Genomic DNA, 19,907 nt, shown 5'->3' with positions numbered 1-19,907 from the left:
ACAGTTACTACAAATGTTGCCCTATGACAATGGTTAACAATCTCACAACACATCAACAATATCCTTACTCAACCTTGTGTTCCCTATCACCAGCTTCCTTGTCCCCTTCTGCTTTCTGGCCCTTGTCACTGGACTCCTGTACCTCGTTAGTCTCATTTGGTTTTACGGGGCTCTCTACTCCCAGGCTGAACACCTCACAGGATTCTTAAGACTAATCAATAAAAACAGAAAAAGTTTAAAATAAAGGAAAAATAAAAAAACCTTAGCACAGTGCTTAACACAGAGTACATACTTAATAAAGATCACTGATATTTTTCTTGTTAAACTGTTTTCAGTCTTCATTTTCCTTGATCTTTCAGTAGCTGCTGATAGTGCTGACAAAGTCTCTCTTCTTCCTTGCCATCTATGTTTCCACATGCTCCTGGTTCTTTTCCTTCCTCTCTGGCCATTTCACCTTAGTTTTCTTACAGATTCATCCTCTCTACCCAATTATGAAATACTGCAGATCTTCGAGGTTTGGTCCTAAGCCCTGATTACCCTCTTTCACAATCAGTTTTAATTACCATCAGAACACTGATGACTCACAACTTTGTATTTCCAATTCAGACTTCTTTTCAGAGCGTTGGACCTGTATTTTCAACTGCCTCTTTAATCTCCTCCTTACAAATATCAAGAAACCTCTAACTTAACAAATCTTAGATGGTACTCATGATCTACCACTTCACCTTGCCACTCCCTCATCACCAAGGAAACACCAATGTGAAGGCCAGAAACAGAAGAGGCATTTTGATGTTTTCATATTCCCTAAAAACTCTCTCATGTTCTTCTGCATCTATTTTCTCTGCAACCATAATACCAATTCAAAACACATTATCCCTCACCTAAAATAATCCTCTTAACTGGTCTCCCTGTATCCACTTTGCCCCTCCCAAATTATCCTCCAAGCACCTACTCTAAGCCCTTCCAATTATTCAAAACACTGTATGTAGTTAAAGGTATACTTCAGTAGTTGAGCCTTCGGTACTTCCTTCCTTATACACTAACGGCATTTAAAAAACTTAGGCCAGTGCTTGGCATTTACTGACGACTAAACAAACCTTAGCTAGTAAAACAAGCTAAGAATAATGCTCTCAATGTCTGTATTCTGGTCCTCATCCCTCACACGCCTTGAATTAATTCATTTTTTTATTATTAAACATTTTTTTTTTTTACTTTTTGTCGCTGACTTTTTTTAATTGTATTTTAGATAAAGGTTTACAGAACTACCTTCTCATTAAACAATTAGCACACATTTTGTTTTGTGACATTGGTTTCCAACCCCATGACATGTCAACACTCTCCCTTCTCAACCTTGGGTTCCCTATTACCAGCTTTCCTGTCCCCTCCTGCCTTCTAGTCCTTGCTCCTGGGCTGGTGTGCCCCTTCAGTCTCATTTTGTTTTATGGGCCTAATCTTTGGCTAAAGGGTGAACCTCAGAAGTGACTTCATTACCGAGTTAAAAGGGTGTCCAGGGGCCATACTCTTGGGGTTTCTCCAGTCTCTGTCAGACCAGTAAGCCTGATCTTTTTTTGTGAGTCAGAATTTTGTTCTACATTTTCCTCCAGCTCTGTCCGGGACCCTCTATCGTGATCGCTGTTCACAGCAGTCGGTGGTGGTAACCGGGCACCATCTAGTTGTGCTGGACTCAGCCTGGAGGCTGTGGTAGTTGTGGTCCATTAGTCATTTGCTGTCTTTGGTTTTCTTCATTCTCCGTTGCTCCAGACAGGGTGAGACCAGTGGAGTATCTTAGATGGCCACTAACAAGCTTTTAAGACCCCAGATGCTACTCACCAGGTAGGATGTAGAACATTTTCTTTATAAACTATGTTATGCCCACTGAGCTAGATGTTCTCTGAGACCATTGTCACCACAGCCCTCAGCCCAGTAATTTGGTCCTTCAGGGAGTTTGGATGTGTCTATGGAGCTTCCATGACCTTGCCTTGGACAAGTTGTGCTGATTTCCCCAGTACTGTGTACAGTCTTTTTTATTGTCTTTTTAGTATTTTCCCTCCTCACACCTCCCCTCCCTTGTAACCCTCAAAGATTGCTTCTTTTTGTCACATGCCTTTAACAGTCTCCCAACTGGCCTCTCTCACCTTCAAATGTACAAGCCCAAAGTTTGGCATATTGTGGGCCTCAAGAAAAGTCAGCTAAATCTGGTTCCTTTAGTACTCTAAGATTAAGCTAAAGATCAAGTCCAAATTCTTTTGAGCTTGGCAACATTAAGTTGCTTCATACTCTAGCCCTTGCCTACCTTTCTAATCACTTCCACAGTAATTCTCCCACGTGCACTTTATTCAAACTTACCAGCTTACTCGAATTTACCACACTACCTCCTCTCTTGGGCCTGATCCTTTGAACTTGCTTTGTTTTGTTTTTTCCTCTGCTATAATGTTTATGGCTGCACTAATTACCTAATTGCAATCATCCAGATACTACAGAAAAGGAAACTTGAGCTCAAATAAGTTAAACAATTGCCTAGGATCAAAACAGGCTGGCAACTGGAAAAGATATCAAAGTGTTCTTTGCACTATACTAGCACTTCTCAAACTCTTCCAATGAGTACTCCTGTTGAGAGAAAAAAAGTTTAACTCCTATTCCTCAGCCTGGGCATTACTGACAAATCGGGCCAGACAATTCTTTGTTATGCTGGCTGAGCTGTACGGTGTAGGATGTCTACCCTCTACCTACTAGCTGCTAATAGCACAGTTCCTCTCCCTCCAGTTGTGACAACCAAAAATGTGTCCAAACATTGCCACATGTCCCCTGGGAGGCAAAACGCCCCAGATGAGTATATTCTTTACTGAGAAGTGAACATTAGATAGGAGAGCCCAGGACTCAGGCTAGTCCTGAAAGTAGTGGGAAGAAAGAAAGCAGGGCTTTGAACCAGTTTATTAGGTTCGAGCCCCTGCCGAGAATTTGCATTTCTAACAAATTCTCAGGGGATGCTAATACTGCGGGTTAGAGACCAATTCTGAGAACCACAAGTAGAGCAGTGGTTCTCAAAATTTATTATACATAAGAATCACCTGGGGATCTTATTAAACTGTAATTCTAATTCAGTATATCTGGGGTGGAAATGCAAATCCTCAGCAGGGATTCGAATGGGAACAAATCTGTCAGAAGCCATGGAAAGCAGTCCTGTCCCCTTTGCCCAGGGCACTGTGGCATCTCAGGATTCATTGTCCCTTAAGAAGTAAAGTGAGTGGGATATGATTTAAGCTCCTTATCAAAAAAATTGAGATAAGGATTGAAAAGCATCCAGACATTTAAGACTCTGCTTCCGAGTGTCGGGGGAGGGGAGGAAAAGAGGAAGGAATCTAGAACTGAGTCTCTATTTCTAGTCTAACTATGTTGTTTTTGTTAGGTGCCCTCAAGTCGATTCTGACTCATAGCGACCCTATATACAACAGAACAAGACACTGCCCAGTCCTGCACCATCCTCATAATCGCTGTTATGTTTGAGCCCATTGTTGTAGCCACCGCGTTAATCCATCTAGTTCACTTTCTCTTTCTCGCTGACCTCATGAAGCATGATGTCCTTCTCAATGGACTGGTCCCTCCTGATATGTCCAAAGTATGTGAGATGAAGTCTCACGATCCTTGTTTCCAAGAAGCACTATGGCTGTACTTCTTCCAAGACTTGTTCGTTCTTCTGGCAGTCCATATGTTCAATATTCTTCACTAACACCATAGTTCAAAGGCATCAATTCTTCTTTGGTCTTCCTTATTCACTGTCCAGCTTTCGGATGCGTAAGAGACAACTGAAAACACTATGGCTTGGGTCGGGTGCACTTTAGTCCTCAAAGTGACATCTTAGCTTTTCAACTCTCTGACGAGGTCTTTTGCAGCAGTTATGCCCAATGCAATACGTTGCTTGATTTCTTCACTGCTGTTTCCATGGGCGTTGACTGTGGATTCAAGTAAAATGAAATCTTTGACAACTTCAATCTTTTCACCTTTTCTCATGATGTTGCTTATGGGTCCAGGTGTGAGGATTTTTGTGTTATGTTGAGGTATAATCCATACCGAAGGCTGCAGTCTTTGATCTTCATCGGTATGTGCTTCAAGTCCTCTTCACTTTCAGCAAGCAAGGTAGTGTCATCTGCAAACACGGATCTCTTCCAGTAGGTTGGCCAAGTAGCTGTCTTCCAAATTTCTTGGCATAGACAAGTGAGCACCTCCCAACGCTGCATCGGCTTTCTGAAATATCTCAATTGGTATTCTGACAATTTCTGAAAGTTTGTTCACCAATGCCTTCAGTGCAGCTTGGACTTCTTCCTTCAGTACCATCAGTTCTTGATCATATTCTACCTCCTGACACAACTGAACACTGACCAATTCTTTTTGGTACAGTGACCCTGTGTATTCCTTTCCATCTTTTGATGCTTCCTGCATCATTCAATATTTTGCCCATAGAATCCTTCAATATTGCAACTTGAGGCTCAAATTTTTTCTTCAGTTATTTAAGCTTGAGAAATGCCGAGTGGGTTCTTCCCTTTTGATTTTCTAACTCCAGGCCTTTGCACATGTCATTACAATACTTTGTCTTCTCGAGCTGTCCTGTGAAATCTTCTGTTCAGCTCGAGGGCATCATTTCTGTCATTCGCTTTAGCTACTTACTCTATGTTCAAGAGCAAGTTTCAGAGTCTTTTCTTACACCTATTTTACTCTTTTCTTTTTTCCTTGTTTTTTTAATGACCTTTTTGCTTTCTTCATGTATGATGTCCTTGATGTCATTCCATTTGTTCATTACAGTTTAACGTGTCAACGATTCTTGAGATGGTCTCTGAAATCAGGTGGGACATACTCAAGGTTGTATTTTGGCTCTCGCAGGCTTATTTTAATTCTCTTCAGCTTGAACTTGCATATAGGCAACTAATGGTCTGTTCTGCAGTTGACCCCAGCTTTGTTCTGACTGATGTTATTGAGATTTTCCATCGCCTCTTTCCACAGATAAGTCAATCTGATTCCTGTGTTTTCCATCTGGCAATGTCCATGAGTACAGTAGCCATTTATGTTGTTTAAAAAAGGTATCTGCAACAAATAAGTTGTTGGTCTGGCAAAATTCTATCACGCACTCTCCAGCATCATTTCTATCACCAAGACCATATTTTCCAACTAGCGATCCTTCTTCTTTGTTTCCAACTTTCTCACTCCAATCACCAGTAATTATCAATACATCTGGATCGCATGTTTGATCAATTTCAAAGATACCCATGGTGGACAGGTTTCAGCAGAGCTACTAGACTAAGACAGAGTAGGAGGAAAAGACCCATAGTCTACTTCTAAAAAAATCGGACAATGAAAACCTTACGAACAACAGTAGAACACTGTCTGATATAGTGGTGGAAGATGAGCCCCTCCGGTTGGAAGGCACTCCAAATACGATGAGGAAGAGCTGACTTATCAAGTAGACTCAACCTTGATGATGTGGATGGCGTAAAGCTTCCAGGATCTTCATTTGCTGATGTGGCACTACTTAAAATGAGAAGAAACAGCTCCAAACATCCATTAATAACTGGAACAGGGAACATATGAAGTATGAATCTAGGAAAATTGGAAGTTGTCACATATGAAATGGAACACATAAAGATCAATATCCTAGGCATTAGTGAGTTGAAATGGACTGCTATTGGCCATTTTGAACCAGATAATCATACGGTCTTCTATGCTGGGAATGATAAATTGAAGAGAAATGGCATCACATTCATCGTCAAAAACAACATTTGACGATCTATCCTGAAGTATAACACTGTGAGTGATAGGATAATATCCATATGCGTACAAGGAAGACCAGTTAATGTGATTATTACTCAAATTTATACACCAATCACTAATGCAAAAGAAGAGGAAATTGAAGATTTTTACCAGCTTCTGCAGTCTAACAATATAGGGACAAAAGAAGTAGCTCAACATGACACCAACCCTACTTTGACACTGAATAGGTGAATACAACCACCTCTATTCCACCAATCACCATCCAACATAATCACTAAAAACATACATGCAAACATTCAAAAAGTCACAAGAAAACACAAAAATTATTTTATATTAAAGCAGAATCTTCAACATCTGCAATTCCAAGAACTGGTCTTTTATGTTTAAAATCTAGCTCACTACCCTTGGCAGGTATTCCATTAGCATTTGCTATTAAGTGAAAAAACAAATAACACAATTCTGTGGAAGTAACCCAAGACAAAAGGTTTGAGGATGGGGGGTGTAGGTGGCATGTGAACCTGTGCACGTGCATACACAGATACTTTTTTTAATATTTAAGAATATTTTCGTCTTTGCCCTTTAAAAAAAATTTAACTGCTTCCTGTATTTCGCTATTATTGCTTCTAAGCATCTACAATTTAATGTTTTTGCTAGGAATTCACACTGTAAGTTTTAAGTAGCCTCCTAAAGATCTAGCTAAAAATCAAGTTAGACAGTTCATATAAAATATGGCATGAAGTGCCATCAGTCTCAGACTTCCCATCTGTAAAGTGGGCATAAATAAATTTACTTAACTAAAGTTACTATGAGGATCAAATGAAGTTGTGTGGCCACTATCTGGGCACCCAGTATACACTCAATAAATGGTTATTACTAGTACTCTTGAGGATCCCTGGTGGTGCAATGTTAAGTGCTCAGCTGTGAACAGAAAGGTTGGCAGTTCAATCCACCAGCTGCTCCGTGGAAGAAAGATGTGGTAGTCTGCTTCTGTAAAGATTATAGCCTTGGATACGCTATGAGGCAGTTCTACTCTGTCCTACAGGGTCTCTATGTGTCAGAATTGACTTGAGGGCATTTTTTTTTTTTTTAGTACTGTTTTAACTATTTAGACCTTAACTTTTCTAAAACTCCTGTTTCTTCCACAAAGTCACAGAGAAATACATGTGTGTGGTATAAAACAGAAAATGATATTTCACAAGCACATTTTACGTACTAGATGAAAACACAAGATGAGTATTATTTTGTGGTGATAAAGCAGAGTACAGCAAAAGAAAAACTGGAAATGTTCTGCGTTTTGTTTGAATAGATACTTGAAAAAAATTCTAATGTTGATTACATCTGTTATTGAGCAGCCAGCCAATGTTCCTTCCTGCTTTAAAAAAAAAAAAAAAAAGGAAGAAAATCAGAGCAATAATATATTAGACTGGAGAGAGTGTTACGCAGAATATGTAATTCTAAAATGACAATACTAACTCTTCCAAGAACAAGAGTAAAAGGTTAAATACCTTCCAATGAAGCCTGGGTTTAGATTTCTCTGTTTATCTAATCAATAAAATTCTACTGGAAACAATTTTTCTTCCCACTAGCCAAACTACTGTTAGGGGACTTAAGATATAACACTAATAAGCTATTGCTACAGAGTGTTGAGCTCTTCCTCTGGAATTGTAATAAATAAAAGCATATTCAATTCAAAGGCAGCTTCATTGAAATGATAAATTCAAAAAAGTAGTAATAACAAATCTAAAATGTCTAAATTTCCCTATGAAAATGTCAACTGCTTTCCCAGAAACCTACTCAAAGAAAAGACAAGTGTTCTTTAACTCTTATTCTCTGGAGTAAATATGGATCTTTAATCAAGTGCCAGGTTGGGATAGAAGGTGCTGGGATGTACACTTCCAATGCTCCCATAAAAGGTCCCATTAAAACGGTCCAGATAAGAATACACTTAAAGTAATTAACGAGCATGCCCCCAAATGCCCTGCACATTTACAGCTCCGCAGCAACACTTGTACAGTTTTTGGCCTTTAGTTCACTACTGGCAAGCCTGCCAAAAAACGTGTACTCTACAGTCACTACCTTTCCAGTAATGAAATCATGGAAGGCTAGAGCAGAAGGGGCCTTGGGGTTCCTACTCCAACCTCTCCATTTTACAGAAGAGGCTGAGATGTGAGGTAAAGCTGATCCTCTCAGCCCTTTGGTATGTAAGCCCACACTAGAATCCAGGGTTCCTGACCCCACAACCTCACCTAGCTTTTCTACTGCCTGTATGATCGACCTTAACTTCGGTGCCTCAATTTCCTCGTCTGCAATATGGGAACCAGATGACTCACGTCTCGGAGCTGCCGGGGAGCCTAGCGCGGAGCCACGTCCGCAGGCTCGCCGCGCCCGCACCCACCTGCACGCTGGGGAAGGCGGTCTTGAGCAGGTAGAACATCTTGCGGTTGGACAGGACGTCGCCGCTGGTCATCTTCTCGTCGGCTCCCTCCCGCGTCTTCCCTTTGGATTTCTCGTGGAGGGCATTGCTCTCGCGGACGCGCCTCACCTCCTCGCCGCCACGGGCGGCGGCCAACACAGACACGGCCAGCAGCTCGCGCAGATCCACCGTGCCCCCATCGGCCGCGGGCGCCGGCCTCGCCGCGCCGCTGCCCGGCTCGCCGCCCAGGCCGAAGAGGCTGAAGCGGCCGGCCAGGAAGCCCGAGTAGAGGTGGTAAAGCACGCCGAGCCCCAGCAGGCAGAACACGGCCACCCCGAGAGGGGACAGGCGGATGCCCATGGGGGCCATAGCGCCAGAGCCGGCGCTCGGGCGGCCGCCCTCACAGGCCTCCTCAGCCAGGCGCCGCGCGGACTACACCGGCGACCGCTCCCCGGTGCCCAAGCGCCCCATGGCTCCGTCCAGGGAAAAGACTGAGCCCCGCCGCAAAGCCCCCGCCGCCACTCCGACCGACCGACTTCCGCGGGCAGCGTGGCCCCAACCCCTCCGCCAGCCACAGGGTCGGACCTCCAAGTTAGCCAACGGCCGCGAGGTGAAAGGGGAGCGTGGGTGTGTATCCGGGTTACGCGCGGGGCGTGGCCAAGGCCGCGGGGCGGGGCGAGGAATGCCCCTCCCCCTAGGGGCGTGGTCATGGCCGCAGGGTGGCCCCGTTCCGACCGCAGCCAGCAGCCTTTTCCCGGAGGCACTGGACCACGCCGGTTGCTTTCATCTGGGTGGAGGTTTTGGGTTTTCGAATTACTGCCGGACGTGGCGTAGCTGCTTTCCATGCAGGAAAGGATACTGAGTGTCTTGTAGCTACTCAAATTAGATCTCCCTTTGAACGACAATGTGTGGCTGATATAAAGCCCCAGTTGACAGTGTAGTCTCATCACTTACTCTCTGATTATTGAAGGACGGAGGAAAAAATTAAGCAGATTTAAAGGAGAGATTTGTGAGCTCTTTTTGCCGGCGCGGTGTGTAGACAGAGGCTATTAAATCGCCTCTCTGCGCAGTTCTTTCGAGGCAGGGCGGGAGATGGGTAGTGAGGAGATATTTTACTTGATTCCTTATTTTGTTGGCATCTCCAGTCTTGATCTAAACACTTACGCGTATATATTTGTAAGTACATATAGATTTTTTCCCTTTACCTCTACCTGTCAGAATAAACCATTCTCCAAGCATAATGAAAGAAAACACACCTGGCTTCTTTCACTTCCAAGGATGCCTTACCTCTAACCTCCTCCTCCTAAAGAGTGGGGTGGGGTGGGGAGGAATTGCCTGAGAGAGTCCGCTTGATATACAGGTTGTTCCAGGATGGTCGGCCTATGTAGAAAATTCAATCCTTGAGTCAATACCCGTAACCCATTGCCATCGAGTTTTTTCTGACTCATGGCGACCCTACAAGACAGAGTAGAACTGCCCCCATAGGGTTTCTAAGGCTGTAAATCTTTACAGAAGCAGACTGTTACATCTTTCTCCCCTGAGTCAATACAGGCTCTCCAAATATACTATGCAGAGTCATTGAACTGAAATAACTACTTTCCACTATGCCACTGGTCTTAACAATAATAGTGAATACATATATACTAAATTTTATTAAGTATCATAACAAGTATTAATGTTTATCTTCAATCTTAAAAGTAAATATTAAGATGTGTGGTATCATTTTAAAAGTTAGACTATTCATATAAAAGCAACTTAAAATGAAGCTTATATTAATGTTCATAAGCCAAAGCCATTGACTGGTTTTACCAAAAACCAAAAAACCAAACCTATTGCCGTCTAGTTGATTCCAACTCATAGCAACCGTATAGGACAGAGTAGAACTGCCCCATAGGGTTTCCAAGGAGTAGCTGGTGGATTCCAACAGCTGACCTTTTGGTTAGCAGCCATAGCTTTTTGCACTACCAAGTGGGCTTTAATCTTAACTATCCTAAATAAAGCTAAGTATACAGAATGGATTGTGAGCCTGCATTGCTTAGCAAGTCATAAAGAGACAGCCTGACCTCTACAGCTTCCTTAGAGTTGAGGGCATTTCTGGAATTTGCATATGGTTACACAAATACAATAAACAAGGGCTATTGATCGTTTGGTTTCTCTGCCTGTAACTTGTAACTAGCTTAAAAACAATCACAGCACAAAATCAAGTACAAATACAGATCAATGGAAGCACAGTCCCTGGGTGTTGACAGCACCAGATCTTAAGGAACTGACACTGTGTATTTTTTGTCAGTTTTTGGAAGCAACTTCCCAATTAAGCAAAGCTGCTTTCAACAGAAATCTGCAAGTGTAAGTCCCAGATTAATTATAGTAACTCAACCCAGGGAGGTATAAAGATAAAGATCAGAGTTGAAATAGGAAGGTAAGTTCAATGAAACCACCTCAAGCTGCACTGTGAAATGAACAAAAAAATATGAGTTGGGTAGTAATCATGGGGTGAAATATTAGAAGTATCACTGGTAAGTCTGGCTGAAGTTTATGAAAATTGTATTCCAAGGATATTGGAAAAGAATAGAAGACCATGTTCACTGTGGCACCATACAAAGGTCAGTGAGGCCGCTAAAATATACTAAAAACAAAATACTAAAAACTCTAGAGCATTTATACTGCTGGAATGGGATATACAAATTGCAGGAAGAAATGTCCACACAAGTGAAAAACGTGAGAGTGAGTTTAAAGATCATAACTTCAGGAGGTGCTGTAGTCCTCAGGTAATGATTGAAAGAATGAAGTGGTAATAGATATGGATACCATAAATTTTTTGACAAGAGGAAATCATTTAACTAAATGCATGTGGGACAAGGATGTTGTGTCTTAGGAAAATCTTCATAGGAATTTGATTGCAAGAAACTTGCTTTTTCAGTACCAAATTGTTAGAAGCTTCAAAAGAATGAAATTATATGAAACTAAATATAAAATAGTATTGTGAATTTGAGGCAAACTGCTCTTTCAAAAATTACCTTTTCCCTAGGTGTTGAAGAAGATGAGGACTGCCTGATATTTTTTTCTGTATGAATACTGATAGCAACAAGAATTGACATACAGTAGAAACTTCTCTAACCAACTTCCATTTCACTGGCTTGCCAGACCCATGCTCTCCACCCCTTTTATAAAACACATTTATTGATGCCCAGACCATCTGTGTTCTCATACCTCATAAGTTAATGCTCTCAGGGCACCTGCTCCCTTGCATTCCCACTAGTTAAACTTTATATGCTTCTCAAGTGTCAGTTTTATTTATTTCCAACCCTATTTTGCCATTGTGGTTATTATTAAAAATACATATCAAATTAAATATTATGTATTTAATATAAAATATGAATACTATGAAAATGTGAAAATACTAGGAAAATATGAATACTAAGCTGAATGCTTTGAAAAGATTTGATAAAGGTGAGTCACTGAAAACAAAAATTGTCATCAAATTAGGTGTTGGAGGGAAAACTATAACTGATTGAGGTAAAGAAATCATAAAAGTTCAAACAGATGCTGATTGGAATATGTTCATCAATCAAGATTAGAATATATGGTCTATAGAATCAGGTTTATAATTTATATTACAGGAGACTACATATTGCTATTATATAGATTTGTATATAACGCAACTCAAATTATGTCACCCAGAATGTAACCAGTGTTTCTCAAACTTTTTGTCAATGAGAAAAGGCAAGTAAATACATCTTCCATGTACATACAAACACGAAAGCTTCACTAAACAATGCTTATTATTGCTATATGAAATATTCTTTTATGTTTTCAAAACTTCTAAATTGATTTCATGATTCCATCAGTGGATCACTGTTGGGGGACCATGCTCTGTGGGTTTCTCATGTTTCCATACATCATGTGAGGAGAGGTGCTGATTCCTTTTGTTCCAGACAATCTTTTCAAAGATATTTGTATAGCAAACAGTCTTGGAAGACAAAAATGGTGTCTCCCTCTGAAGTGAAGGACAGTTTTGTTTCCTGTATATAACAATAAAGATAATGAATCCCTCAGTGGCAAACATCAGGCAGGCTTACTGCCAGTTATAGAAGATCCAGGTACCCATAGCTCAAAGTTTCTCTCTTGTAATGCAACCCACTGAGTGTGCAGGCATCACGTGACCTTCTTAATGTCACCCTATGGGAACTGGGGCTTAAGCAATAAGTGCAAACACTGATGCTCTGAGTGCTACAATTGCTTTGTTTCTGAGCCAGGAGTCTCGTATCTTCTGCCAACATCCACGAGACTGTGGCAGCCTAACTTGTTAGCTTGTACATAGGGTGAAATCTCAGACCCTTTACAGTCTTGACAGTCACAATTTCCACATTTTCAAAATCACTTCTGGTCTACATACGAAGTATTAGTCTTGTCCCCATTGAGATTTCCCTATGCCTTTAAGTTAAAACAAAGCTTTAAAATTAAAGGATAAGGACACAAAGGATACATTCTTAAAAACAAAGTTTAAACTTTTTCAGAGATGACCTAGAATACATGTAACTTTCTATAATTTTAAAGAAAAGTTAAACCATGGAAGTAAGATAAATTTTTTCACATGTCATGTTATTTCATATGTTTATTATTGACATGCCCACAGATTGACCTGAAAAGGTCCAATAACAAAGCCAGTTCTTTCAATAGCAAAAACCAGCTTCCAAATTTATTTCTTCATCTTAGTCCCAAAACAAATAGAAAACATCTCTTTCTGCAGTGTGAACTTACTAATACTGTATTATGATGAAGGTGTCTTCCTGAGTGACCTTTCCTTTTAGTAGAACTAAGCCTTTAACTCATCTGTCTTCATCCATGAGTCTCATTCAGAGAGAGAGGGCCTCCTGCCTGTCCTTCAGTTTATCGTAGTTAAAAAAGATAAGACATACCCAGATTGCTCTAGGTGATAGGGGTTTATATAAGACTATCTGCGGTAATGAGGGATTCCAGAACATACTCAGTAACTACCAAATCACTCTGTGTCACACTGCTTCTGAAACTGTAATGTTCAGCAGATCATGAAGACCTGTAACCATGACTCATAGTCGTGTAGAATATAAAAGCATCTCAAGTGATCCACTTTTGCTTCGTGTATCATGTTTATTCTAGCACACAGAGCTCTGCTTGGCTCACTTATATGGGCAGTGCTTCACACCGTGTTACCTGTGATGCTGGAGGCCCCTCTTATATTGACATGGGTGTCTTTGGCTCTGGTCGAGTCATTTCAGCTAGGGTAGCAGGGTTAGTTTCACTTGATATCTGCACTCAGGGCAAAAACCATAGCAACTCTCAGAAGACTAGCCTGATGTGGCTTTCCTTAGCAGAGGGCTGTAATCAGATAAGACAGTCATAGACTGTGAGCTCTTAGTGGGCAAGACCCACAGCCTAGTCTGGGTTGGTATCCCAGAACCCAGTACTGTGCTATGTATGCTCAACAAATGTTTTTTATTGTGTTTTGTCTAACCTACCTCATTTACATTGCCATTGCTCACCCTATGAATTTCTCGCTCTAGCCTCACTCATTTCTTCTTATCACTGCCTGTTTCCACAGGCTGATAGAATAAGGGTAAGTGAGAAATCTACCACATCTGTCAGTTTGTTGTACTGTGGTGGCTTGTGTGTTGCTGTAATGCTGGAAGCTATGCCACTAATATTTCAAATACCAGCAGGGTCACCCATGGTGGACATGTTTCAGTGGAGCTTCCAGACTAAGACAGACTAGAAAGACTGGCATGGTGGTCTACTTCGGAAAATTAGTCAATGAAAACCCCGTAAATCACAACAGAATCTTGTCTGATATAGTACTGGAAGATGAGCCTGCTAGGTTCAAAGGCACTCAGAATACACAGTGGCCACAACGGTGGACTTGAGCAACATTTGTGAAGATAGTACAGGATTGGGCAATGTTTCATTCTGTTGTACATGGGGTCACCATGAGTCAGAGATAACTTGATGATAGTTAACAACAATAATAAGTAACAAGTAACCTCTCAGGCACAAAAGCTTATCAAAATCTACCCAAAAGATAATAGGAAGAGAGGTAGGAGTTGGAGTTTACTACATTTAATTTAAATTGTCTCTCTCTGTCTCTTTTTTTTTTTTAATTTTGGTGAAAATATACACACCAAGACACTTACCAATACACTTTCATGTTTACAATTTAATGTGTGTATCTCTTTCCTTTTATGCTCAGGTTGCTTTCTTGCAATCTCTGAGGAGCTGTCAATTAGCAGGATTTGTCTTTGGAAATGATTGATATTCAGGGAGCAGGTCAACAAAGATGTGTCAAGCTGGTGGCCTCATTACAGTTCCTGTTCAGTGGACCAATAGTGGACAGATTTTAATGATTTATAATTCTTCAGGATGCCAATTAGGAAATGACCAGCAAAGTGCAATTACTGTAGATTAAGAATAAGGAGTCTTAGGGGATATTAATGTGACCATGCTCTTATTAAGACTACTAACATCTGTCTTCATATTTAAGAAAGGAACAAGTTGTGCCATGGGCCAGGGGTAGCAGGAGGGTATTGAGTACAAAGGGGCAGAAGGAAATTTCTGGAGTGATGGAAGTGCTCTATATTATGGTTTTGGTGGTGGTTCCCTGACTTTATTCATTTATCAAAATTCATCAAATTGAACACTTAAAATTGGTAAATTTTATTGTATGTAGATTATAGCCACTCCTCGCTTATCGACTCGGCCAGTTTCCAAAGACCAAGTCATTATGCTAAAATCAGCATTATGCGTAATGGAGAATGACCACATCAGATCACAAAGTGGAGGATGACTACATCATTACATAACTGCCAAACCACTGAGAATCATGGCCCAGCCAAGTTGACACATAACCTTAACCATCGCAACCAGTGTTATTCTCGCCTCACACCTCGGCATTTATTACTGCCAGATGTACCTCGTTAATTTGCAAAATAGTCAGGTAGTAGAGTTTTTACCTCTGTGCTGCTGAACTAAGCTCCAGAGATTATATAGAGGAGCTAATGTGAGTTTGTCATGCAACCCCCCATCCCTCAAGTCCAGCATATCTAGATGTTATTGTTTGGATCCAGACTCCTTCAAGGACGTTATATTTCTTGCATTGAGGATGTTATGCTTATTGGCCTCCTACTCATGTTCAGGAATGGGATTTTCATCAGGACTATGGTCAGCTTCAGGCCTGGAGGCAGCTTGCAGTTCCAGGATTGGTCACGTCCTTGTTTGTCCTCCTAACAACTAGGAAATGGGCAAGCTGATGTTCCTTCCTGAGAGACACATGGCATATGAATACAGATCATGAGCATGAACACAGTTGCCAATCTGGCTGCACTTGTGACCTAAGGTCCTTCAAATACTGACCTGGATAAGAAGAACTAGGGAAGAATTAGGTAAGTGAAGTCACATGTCAACATCAATCCCAGAAGGACTGGTGCACACTGATAAACAGCAAAATAGAAATGCACATTAAGGAGTTTAGAAAGGAGTTCTGGGGCTTCCGAACTGGAGCACTTAGGCTGAGCTCAGCCCAAACTTCCATGTCCAGGAAAGGGCTCCCAAGACTGAGACTAAAGAAAGAACAAAGATACATACAAAAGAAAAGAGCTTTTTCTTTCTTCCCCAGCATAAGTGTTTTTATCATGGTGGTTTTTTCAGTAGCTGGAGCTGTTTCATTCCTGCTCTATGCCTTCCCTGCCTAGCCCAATCTAAGGGTGCTTTATACCAGGAAGCCCTCCCACTTCCCACTCTAGCCTACTCCCACCATTCTATTCTCTGAATTTGTACAGCACTCATCCTTTGACTAATCAGTTTAGCACTTAATTATCTTCCTAATTATGGATGCATAATATTCCTAACACCCCACCAACTGATCTAGTCTGATGCAATCAAAGAAACACAGTCCAGAAGCGAAAGTTATTTCCCTCAAATTCACATTCTTTACTTGCATGTACTTGCATTTCTCATCCACCCACCTTTCTCAGACACTTGGTGCATGTTGGCTTACCTGGTGGTTTCTGGCTGAGGAAGGCCCTTGCTAAGGACGAGGTGCCTGAGTCCGGCTACTTGCATCCCCAAACAGGCTAGCCTATAGGCACTGGAGGCTGCTTCCTGCTCCCCTTCCTCACATCCTCTCCCCTCCAAACCTCCTGCCGTTGACCTCTGGTCCTCTGTCCTGTGGGTTGTTGAGGAATGGTTTAAGATGATCAGGGGTCACATCACCTGCCCCTCCAGGGGCTCTGGCCTAGGAAGTAGCTCCAGGTGCCTGTCCCCATTTTCAGGTGCCTGGTCGCCCAGCCAGGCCAGGCTGGAGGGCGAAGTCTGCTGTTGACTTAACTTGTATTTTAAATTAAAACTCTTTGTTTTAGTCACAGGGATGATTAGTTCTCAGGGACTTGTAATCTAGTCGTCCTATTTACTTTCTCAGTACCTGGCATGGACCTGGCCAGATATGATTGTTGATGGATTATATTATACACCGTGCCTGAAAAAAAAGGAGGGGGGGATGCCAATTGCATTAACCCTGTGCAACAGGATGTAAGACCTAAGTTTCTCATTGTTTTAGAGTTTGGGCTGACCTGTCAACCTAAGGAAATGGGCCTGAAGGGCCAACACATTATCAAGGAGTGGCTGCATCTGCCCTTCTACCCAGACTGCTGTGGGTCCCAACCAGCCTGAGCCAATCACTCCCTCCAATTACAAAGATGAGGAGCTTGATTGGGGAGATTGGGGGGCAGGGTTTCTTTAGAGTGAGTTGCTGAATGCAATGCTCTCCACCACCAAACCCCCATCTCGACCTCAAACAGAATGAGAGGGGCTTGGGTGGAACCATGGGGAGAAAAGACAGTGTGCCCTAGAGTTTAAGGGTGCAGAGACTAGAAAATTTTAAAGGTGAGAGGCTGGTGGAGACCCTGGGAGAGAGAGAGGTATACCTGAGCGTTGCCTCGCTTGTGGAGGTTGGTGGGGCAAAGGTGCTAAGTTCTGCCCTGGACCAAGTGGACACTAAAGAAAGTAGCCAGGCTGAAATGACGCTTCTGAAATGACAGTGTCCAGAGACCTGCCAGCTTGTCTGGGCAGGGCGACTCTGACAGAGAGCCTCATGCGAGGTGACGCTTCCAAGCCAGGCTTAGTATTCTAGAGAGCTACCAGGGAGACTGGTTTCACTGACTCCAAGGTAAAGGGCATAATACCTGGAATCCATTTCACTACAACAGTTAACATCTAATAGCCAAGCATTGTGCTAACTCCTTTACATCAGTTATCTCATTTAATCCTACAGTAAACCCAACTTTTACCTTGCAATTTAAATGAGAACATTGAGACTCCAAGAGACTAAATAATTTACCCAAGTTCTTAGCTCTAGTAAGTAGTAAGGATGGAATTTGTGCCTAAGTCTGCCTGCCCCCAGCACAGATACTCTTACCTGCCTCCACACACTGTCTCTTCCCAGAAAAAAGTTTGAAAAGCAAAATGCCTTATATTTCTGAGACATTCTTTGCAGTCCTTACATATATATACATAACCTGTTGCCTTCAAGTTGATTCTACCTTATAGTGACCCTACAAGACAGGGTAGAACTGCCCAATAGGGTTTTCAAGGAGCGGCTAGTGGATACAAACTGTCAATCTTTTGGTTAGCAGTCTGAGCTCTTAACCATTCTTAACCACTGTGCCACCAGGGCTCCATGTATATATATATATATAAAATATATATATTGTCTTAGTCATCTAGTGCTGCTCCAACAGAAGTACCACAAGTGGATGGATTTAGCAAAGAGAAGTTTATTCTCTCACAGTCCAGTAGGCTACAAGTCCAAACTCAGGGCATCAGCTCCAGAAGGCTCTCTCTCTCTGTCAGCTCTGGAGGAAGGTCCCTGTGATGCATTAGTCTTTCCTTGGTCTGGGAGCATCTCAGCACAGGAACCTCAGGTCCAAAGGACGGGCTCTGCTCCGGGCACTGCTTTCTTGGTGCTGTGAGGTTCCCATGTGTCTCTGCTTGCTTCTCTCTTTTATATCTCAAAAGAGATTGCATTAAGACACTATCTAATCTTGTCAACGTCATCAGTATAACCTCATCACAGTAATAGAATTTACAACACGTAAGGAGATCACATATAATCTCATAATAGTGGTAGAGTTTAGAACACATAAGGAAATCACATCAGATTACACAATCATACAACACTGGGAATCATAACCCAGCCAAGCTGACAGATATTTTTGGGGGACACAGCTCAATCCATGACATATATATATACATACACACACACACACACATATACACATATATATACATGTGTACGTATATATGTATATATATTTTAATTAAGTGGACAAAGAGATCTTAATAGAATTTTTTTTAATATAATTTTTTTTTTTCAGAAGAAACTTCTTAGTGAAATATTTGTGAATGTTGAGAATTAAGAATTCTAATCTCAGGATTAGTGGTCGAGATCACAATGTATTTTAGCATTAAGATGTCAGCATTCTGTATGGTGAGTAAAAAGCCTATTAATGGGACAAGTGTGAAGGGATATGGTAAAGGGACAGGGGCCAAGGCATCTACGTTCACAATAAGTAAAAAGATGATGACACAGCCGTTGTGAGGTCATGTAACTCCATAAGCACAAAGACATCTCCAGAGCATGGTAGGATGTGGGAGTGGAATGTTTAATAAGGTAGAACTTTCTAAGACCAGCTATTGTAGTAGCCAAGAAAGATATATGAGAATAGCTCCCATCGCCAGCACGAAGGCTTCTGCTTAGAGTAGCTCTGATCTCCTGGACTTGACTGCAATGGATTTGGTTTGATTTTACAGTGCAGTAGATCCAACTTTATTTTTCTTAACATGGCTGTCCAGTTACTCCAACAATACCTATTAAAAAGTTTATCTTTTCGACATGCCATCTTTATTGTATGCTAAATTCCCATATGTCATTGAGCCTATTTCTAGATTTAATGATAGTCTGTCTATTCATCCTCTGATACTACAGAGTTGTAATTATAGAGCTTTATAGTATGTTTTAATGTAATATGTTTAATATTAGATAATACCTCTACCTAATGCTATGGGGGTGATCTCCAAGATACATTGCTAACCTCCTTGACCTCCTTTCTTATTTTATTTTTTTTCTTTTCAAGATTTTTTTAATTCTTGCTTGTTGCAACCAACTGACTCTGCTCTAGAAAAACATTATGAGGATCTTTTGTAATGAGTACATTACATTTCAAAACTAATTTAGGGAGAATTGACAAACTTATAATTTGTGTTTTCCTATCCAAAACAAGTCCAGTCTCCTGAGACTGGAGAAACCCTGAGAATATGGTCCCCAGACACCCTTTTGGCTCAGTGGTGAAGTCACTTCCGAGGTTCACTCTTCAGCCGGGGATTGGACAGCCCCATAAAACAAAAGGGGACTAATGAGGCACAGCAGTCCAGGGACGAGGACTAGAAGGCAGAAGGGGACAGGAAAGCTGATGATAGGGAACCCAAGGTTGAGTAAGGACAATGTTGATTGTAGTGGGATTGTTAACCATTGTCATAGGGCAACATGTGTACTAACTGTTTAATGAGAAACTATTTTGTTCTGTAAACCTTCATCTAAAGTTAGAATAACAGCACACTGGAAGAACGCAATCGATGTCACTGAATTGTGCATGTAGAAATTTTTGCAGTGGTGTATCTTTAGCTATGTATATTTTCACCAAAAAAAAAA

At 41.5% G+C, this 19,907-nt stretch overlaps 1 protein-coding gene across 2 annotated transcripts in view; it reads right to left on the bottom strand.

Annotated features, from left to right (window-relative positions):
- The window catches only part of BPNT2 (3'(2'), 5'-bisphosphate nucleotidase 2), a 34,788-nt gene extending 26,002 nt beyond the window's left edge, over positions 1-8,786 (bottom strand). Inside the window, exon 1 of one of the 2 annotated variants that reach the window (XM_004372579.1) lies at positions 8,156-8,786. In XM_004372579.1, coding sequence (XP_004372636.1) covers positions 8,156-8,542 — 387 coding nt within the window. In that variant the 5' untranslated portion in view covers positions 8,543-8,786. The remainder of the gene's footprint in view (positions 1-8,155) is intronic. The other variant, XM_023727782.1, reaches the window with a different exon arrangement.
- Positions 8,787-19,907: the final 11,121 nt, after the last annotated feature.

This window comes from Trichechus manatus, unplaced genomic scaffold (assembly GCF_000243295.1).
Source record: "Trichechus manatus latirostris isolate Lorelei unplaced genomic scaffold, TriManLat1.0 scaffold00018, whole genome shotgun sequence".
NCBI lineage: Eukaryota > Metazoa > Chordata > Mammalia > Sirenia > Trichechidae > Trichechus > Trichechus manatus.
Note: the sequence above shows the minus strand (reverse complement) of the source record. Positions and strands in the feature narration are given on the sequence as shown.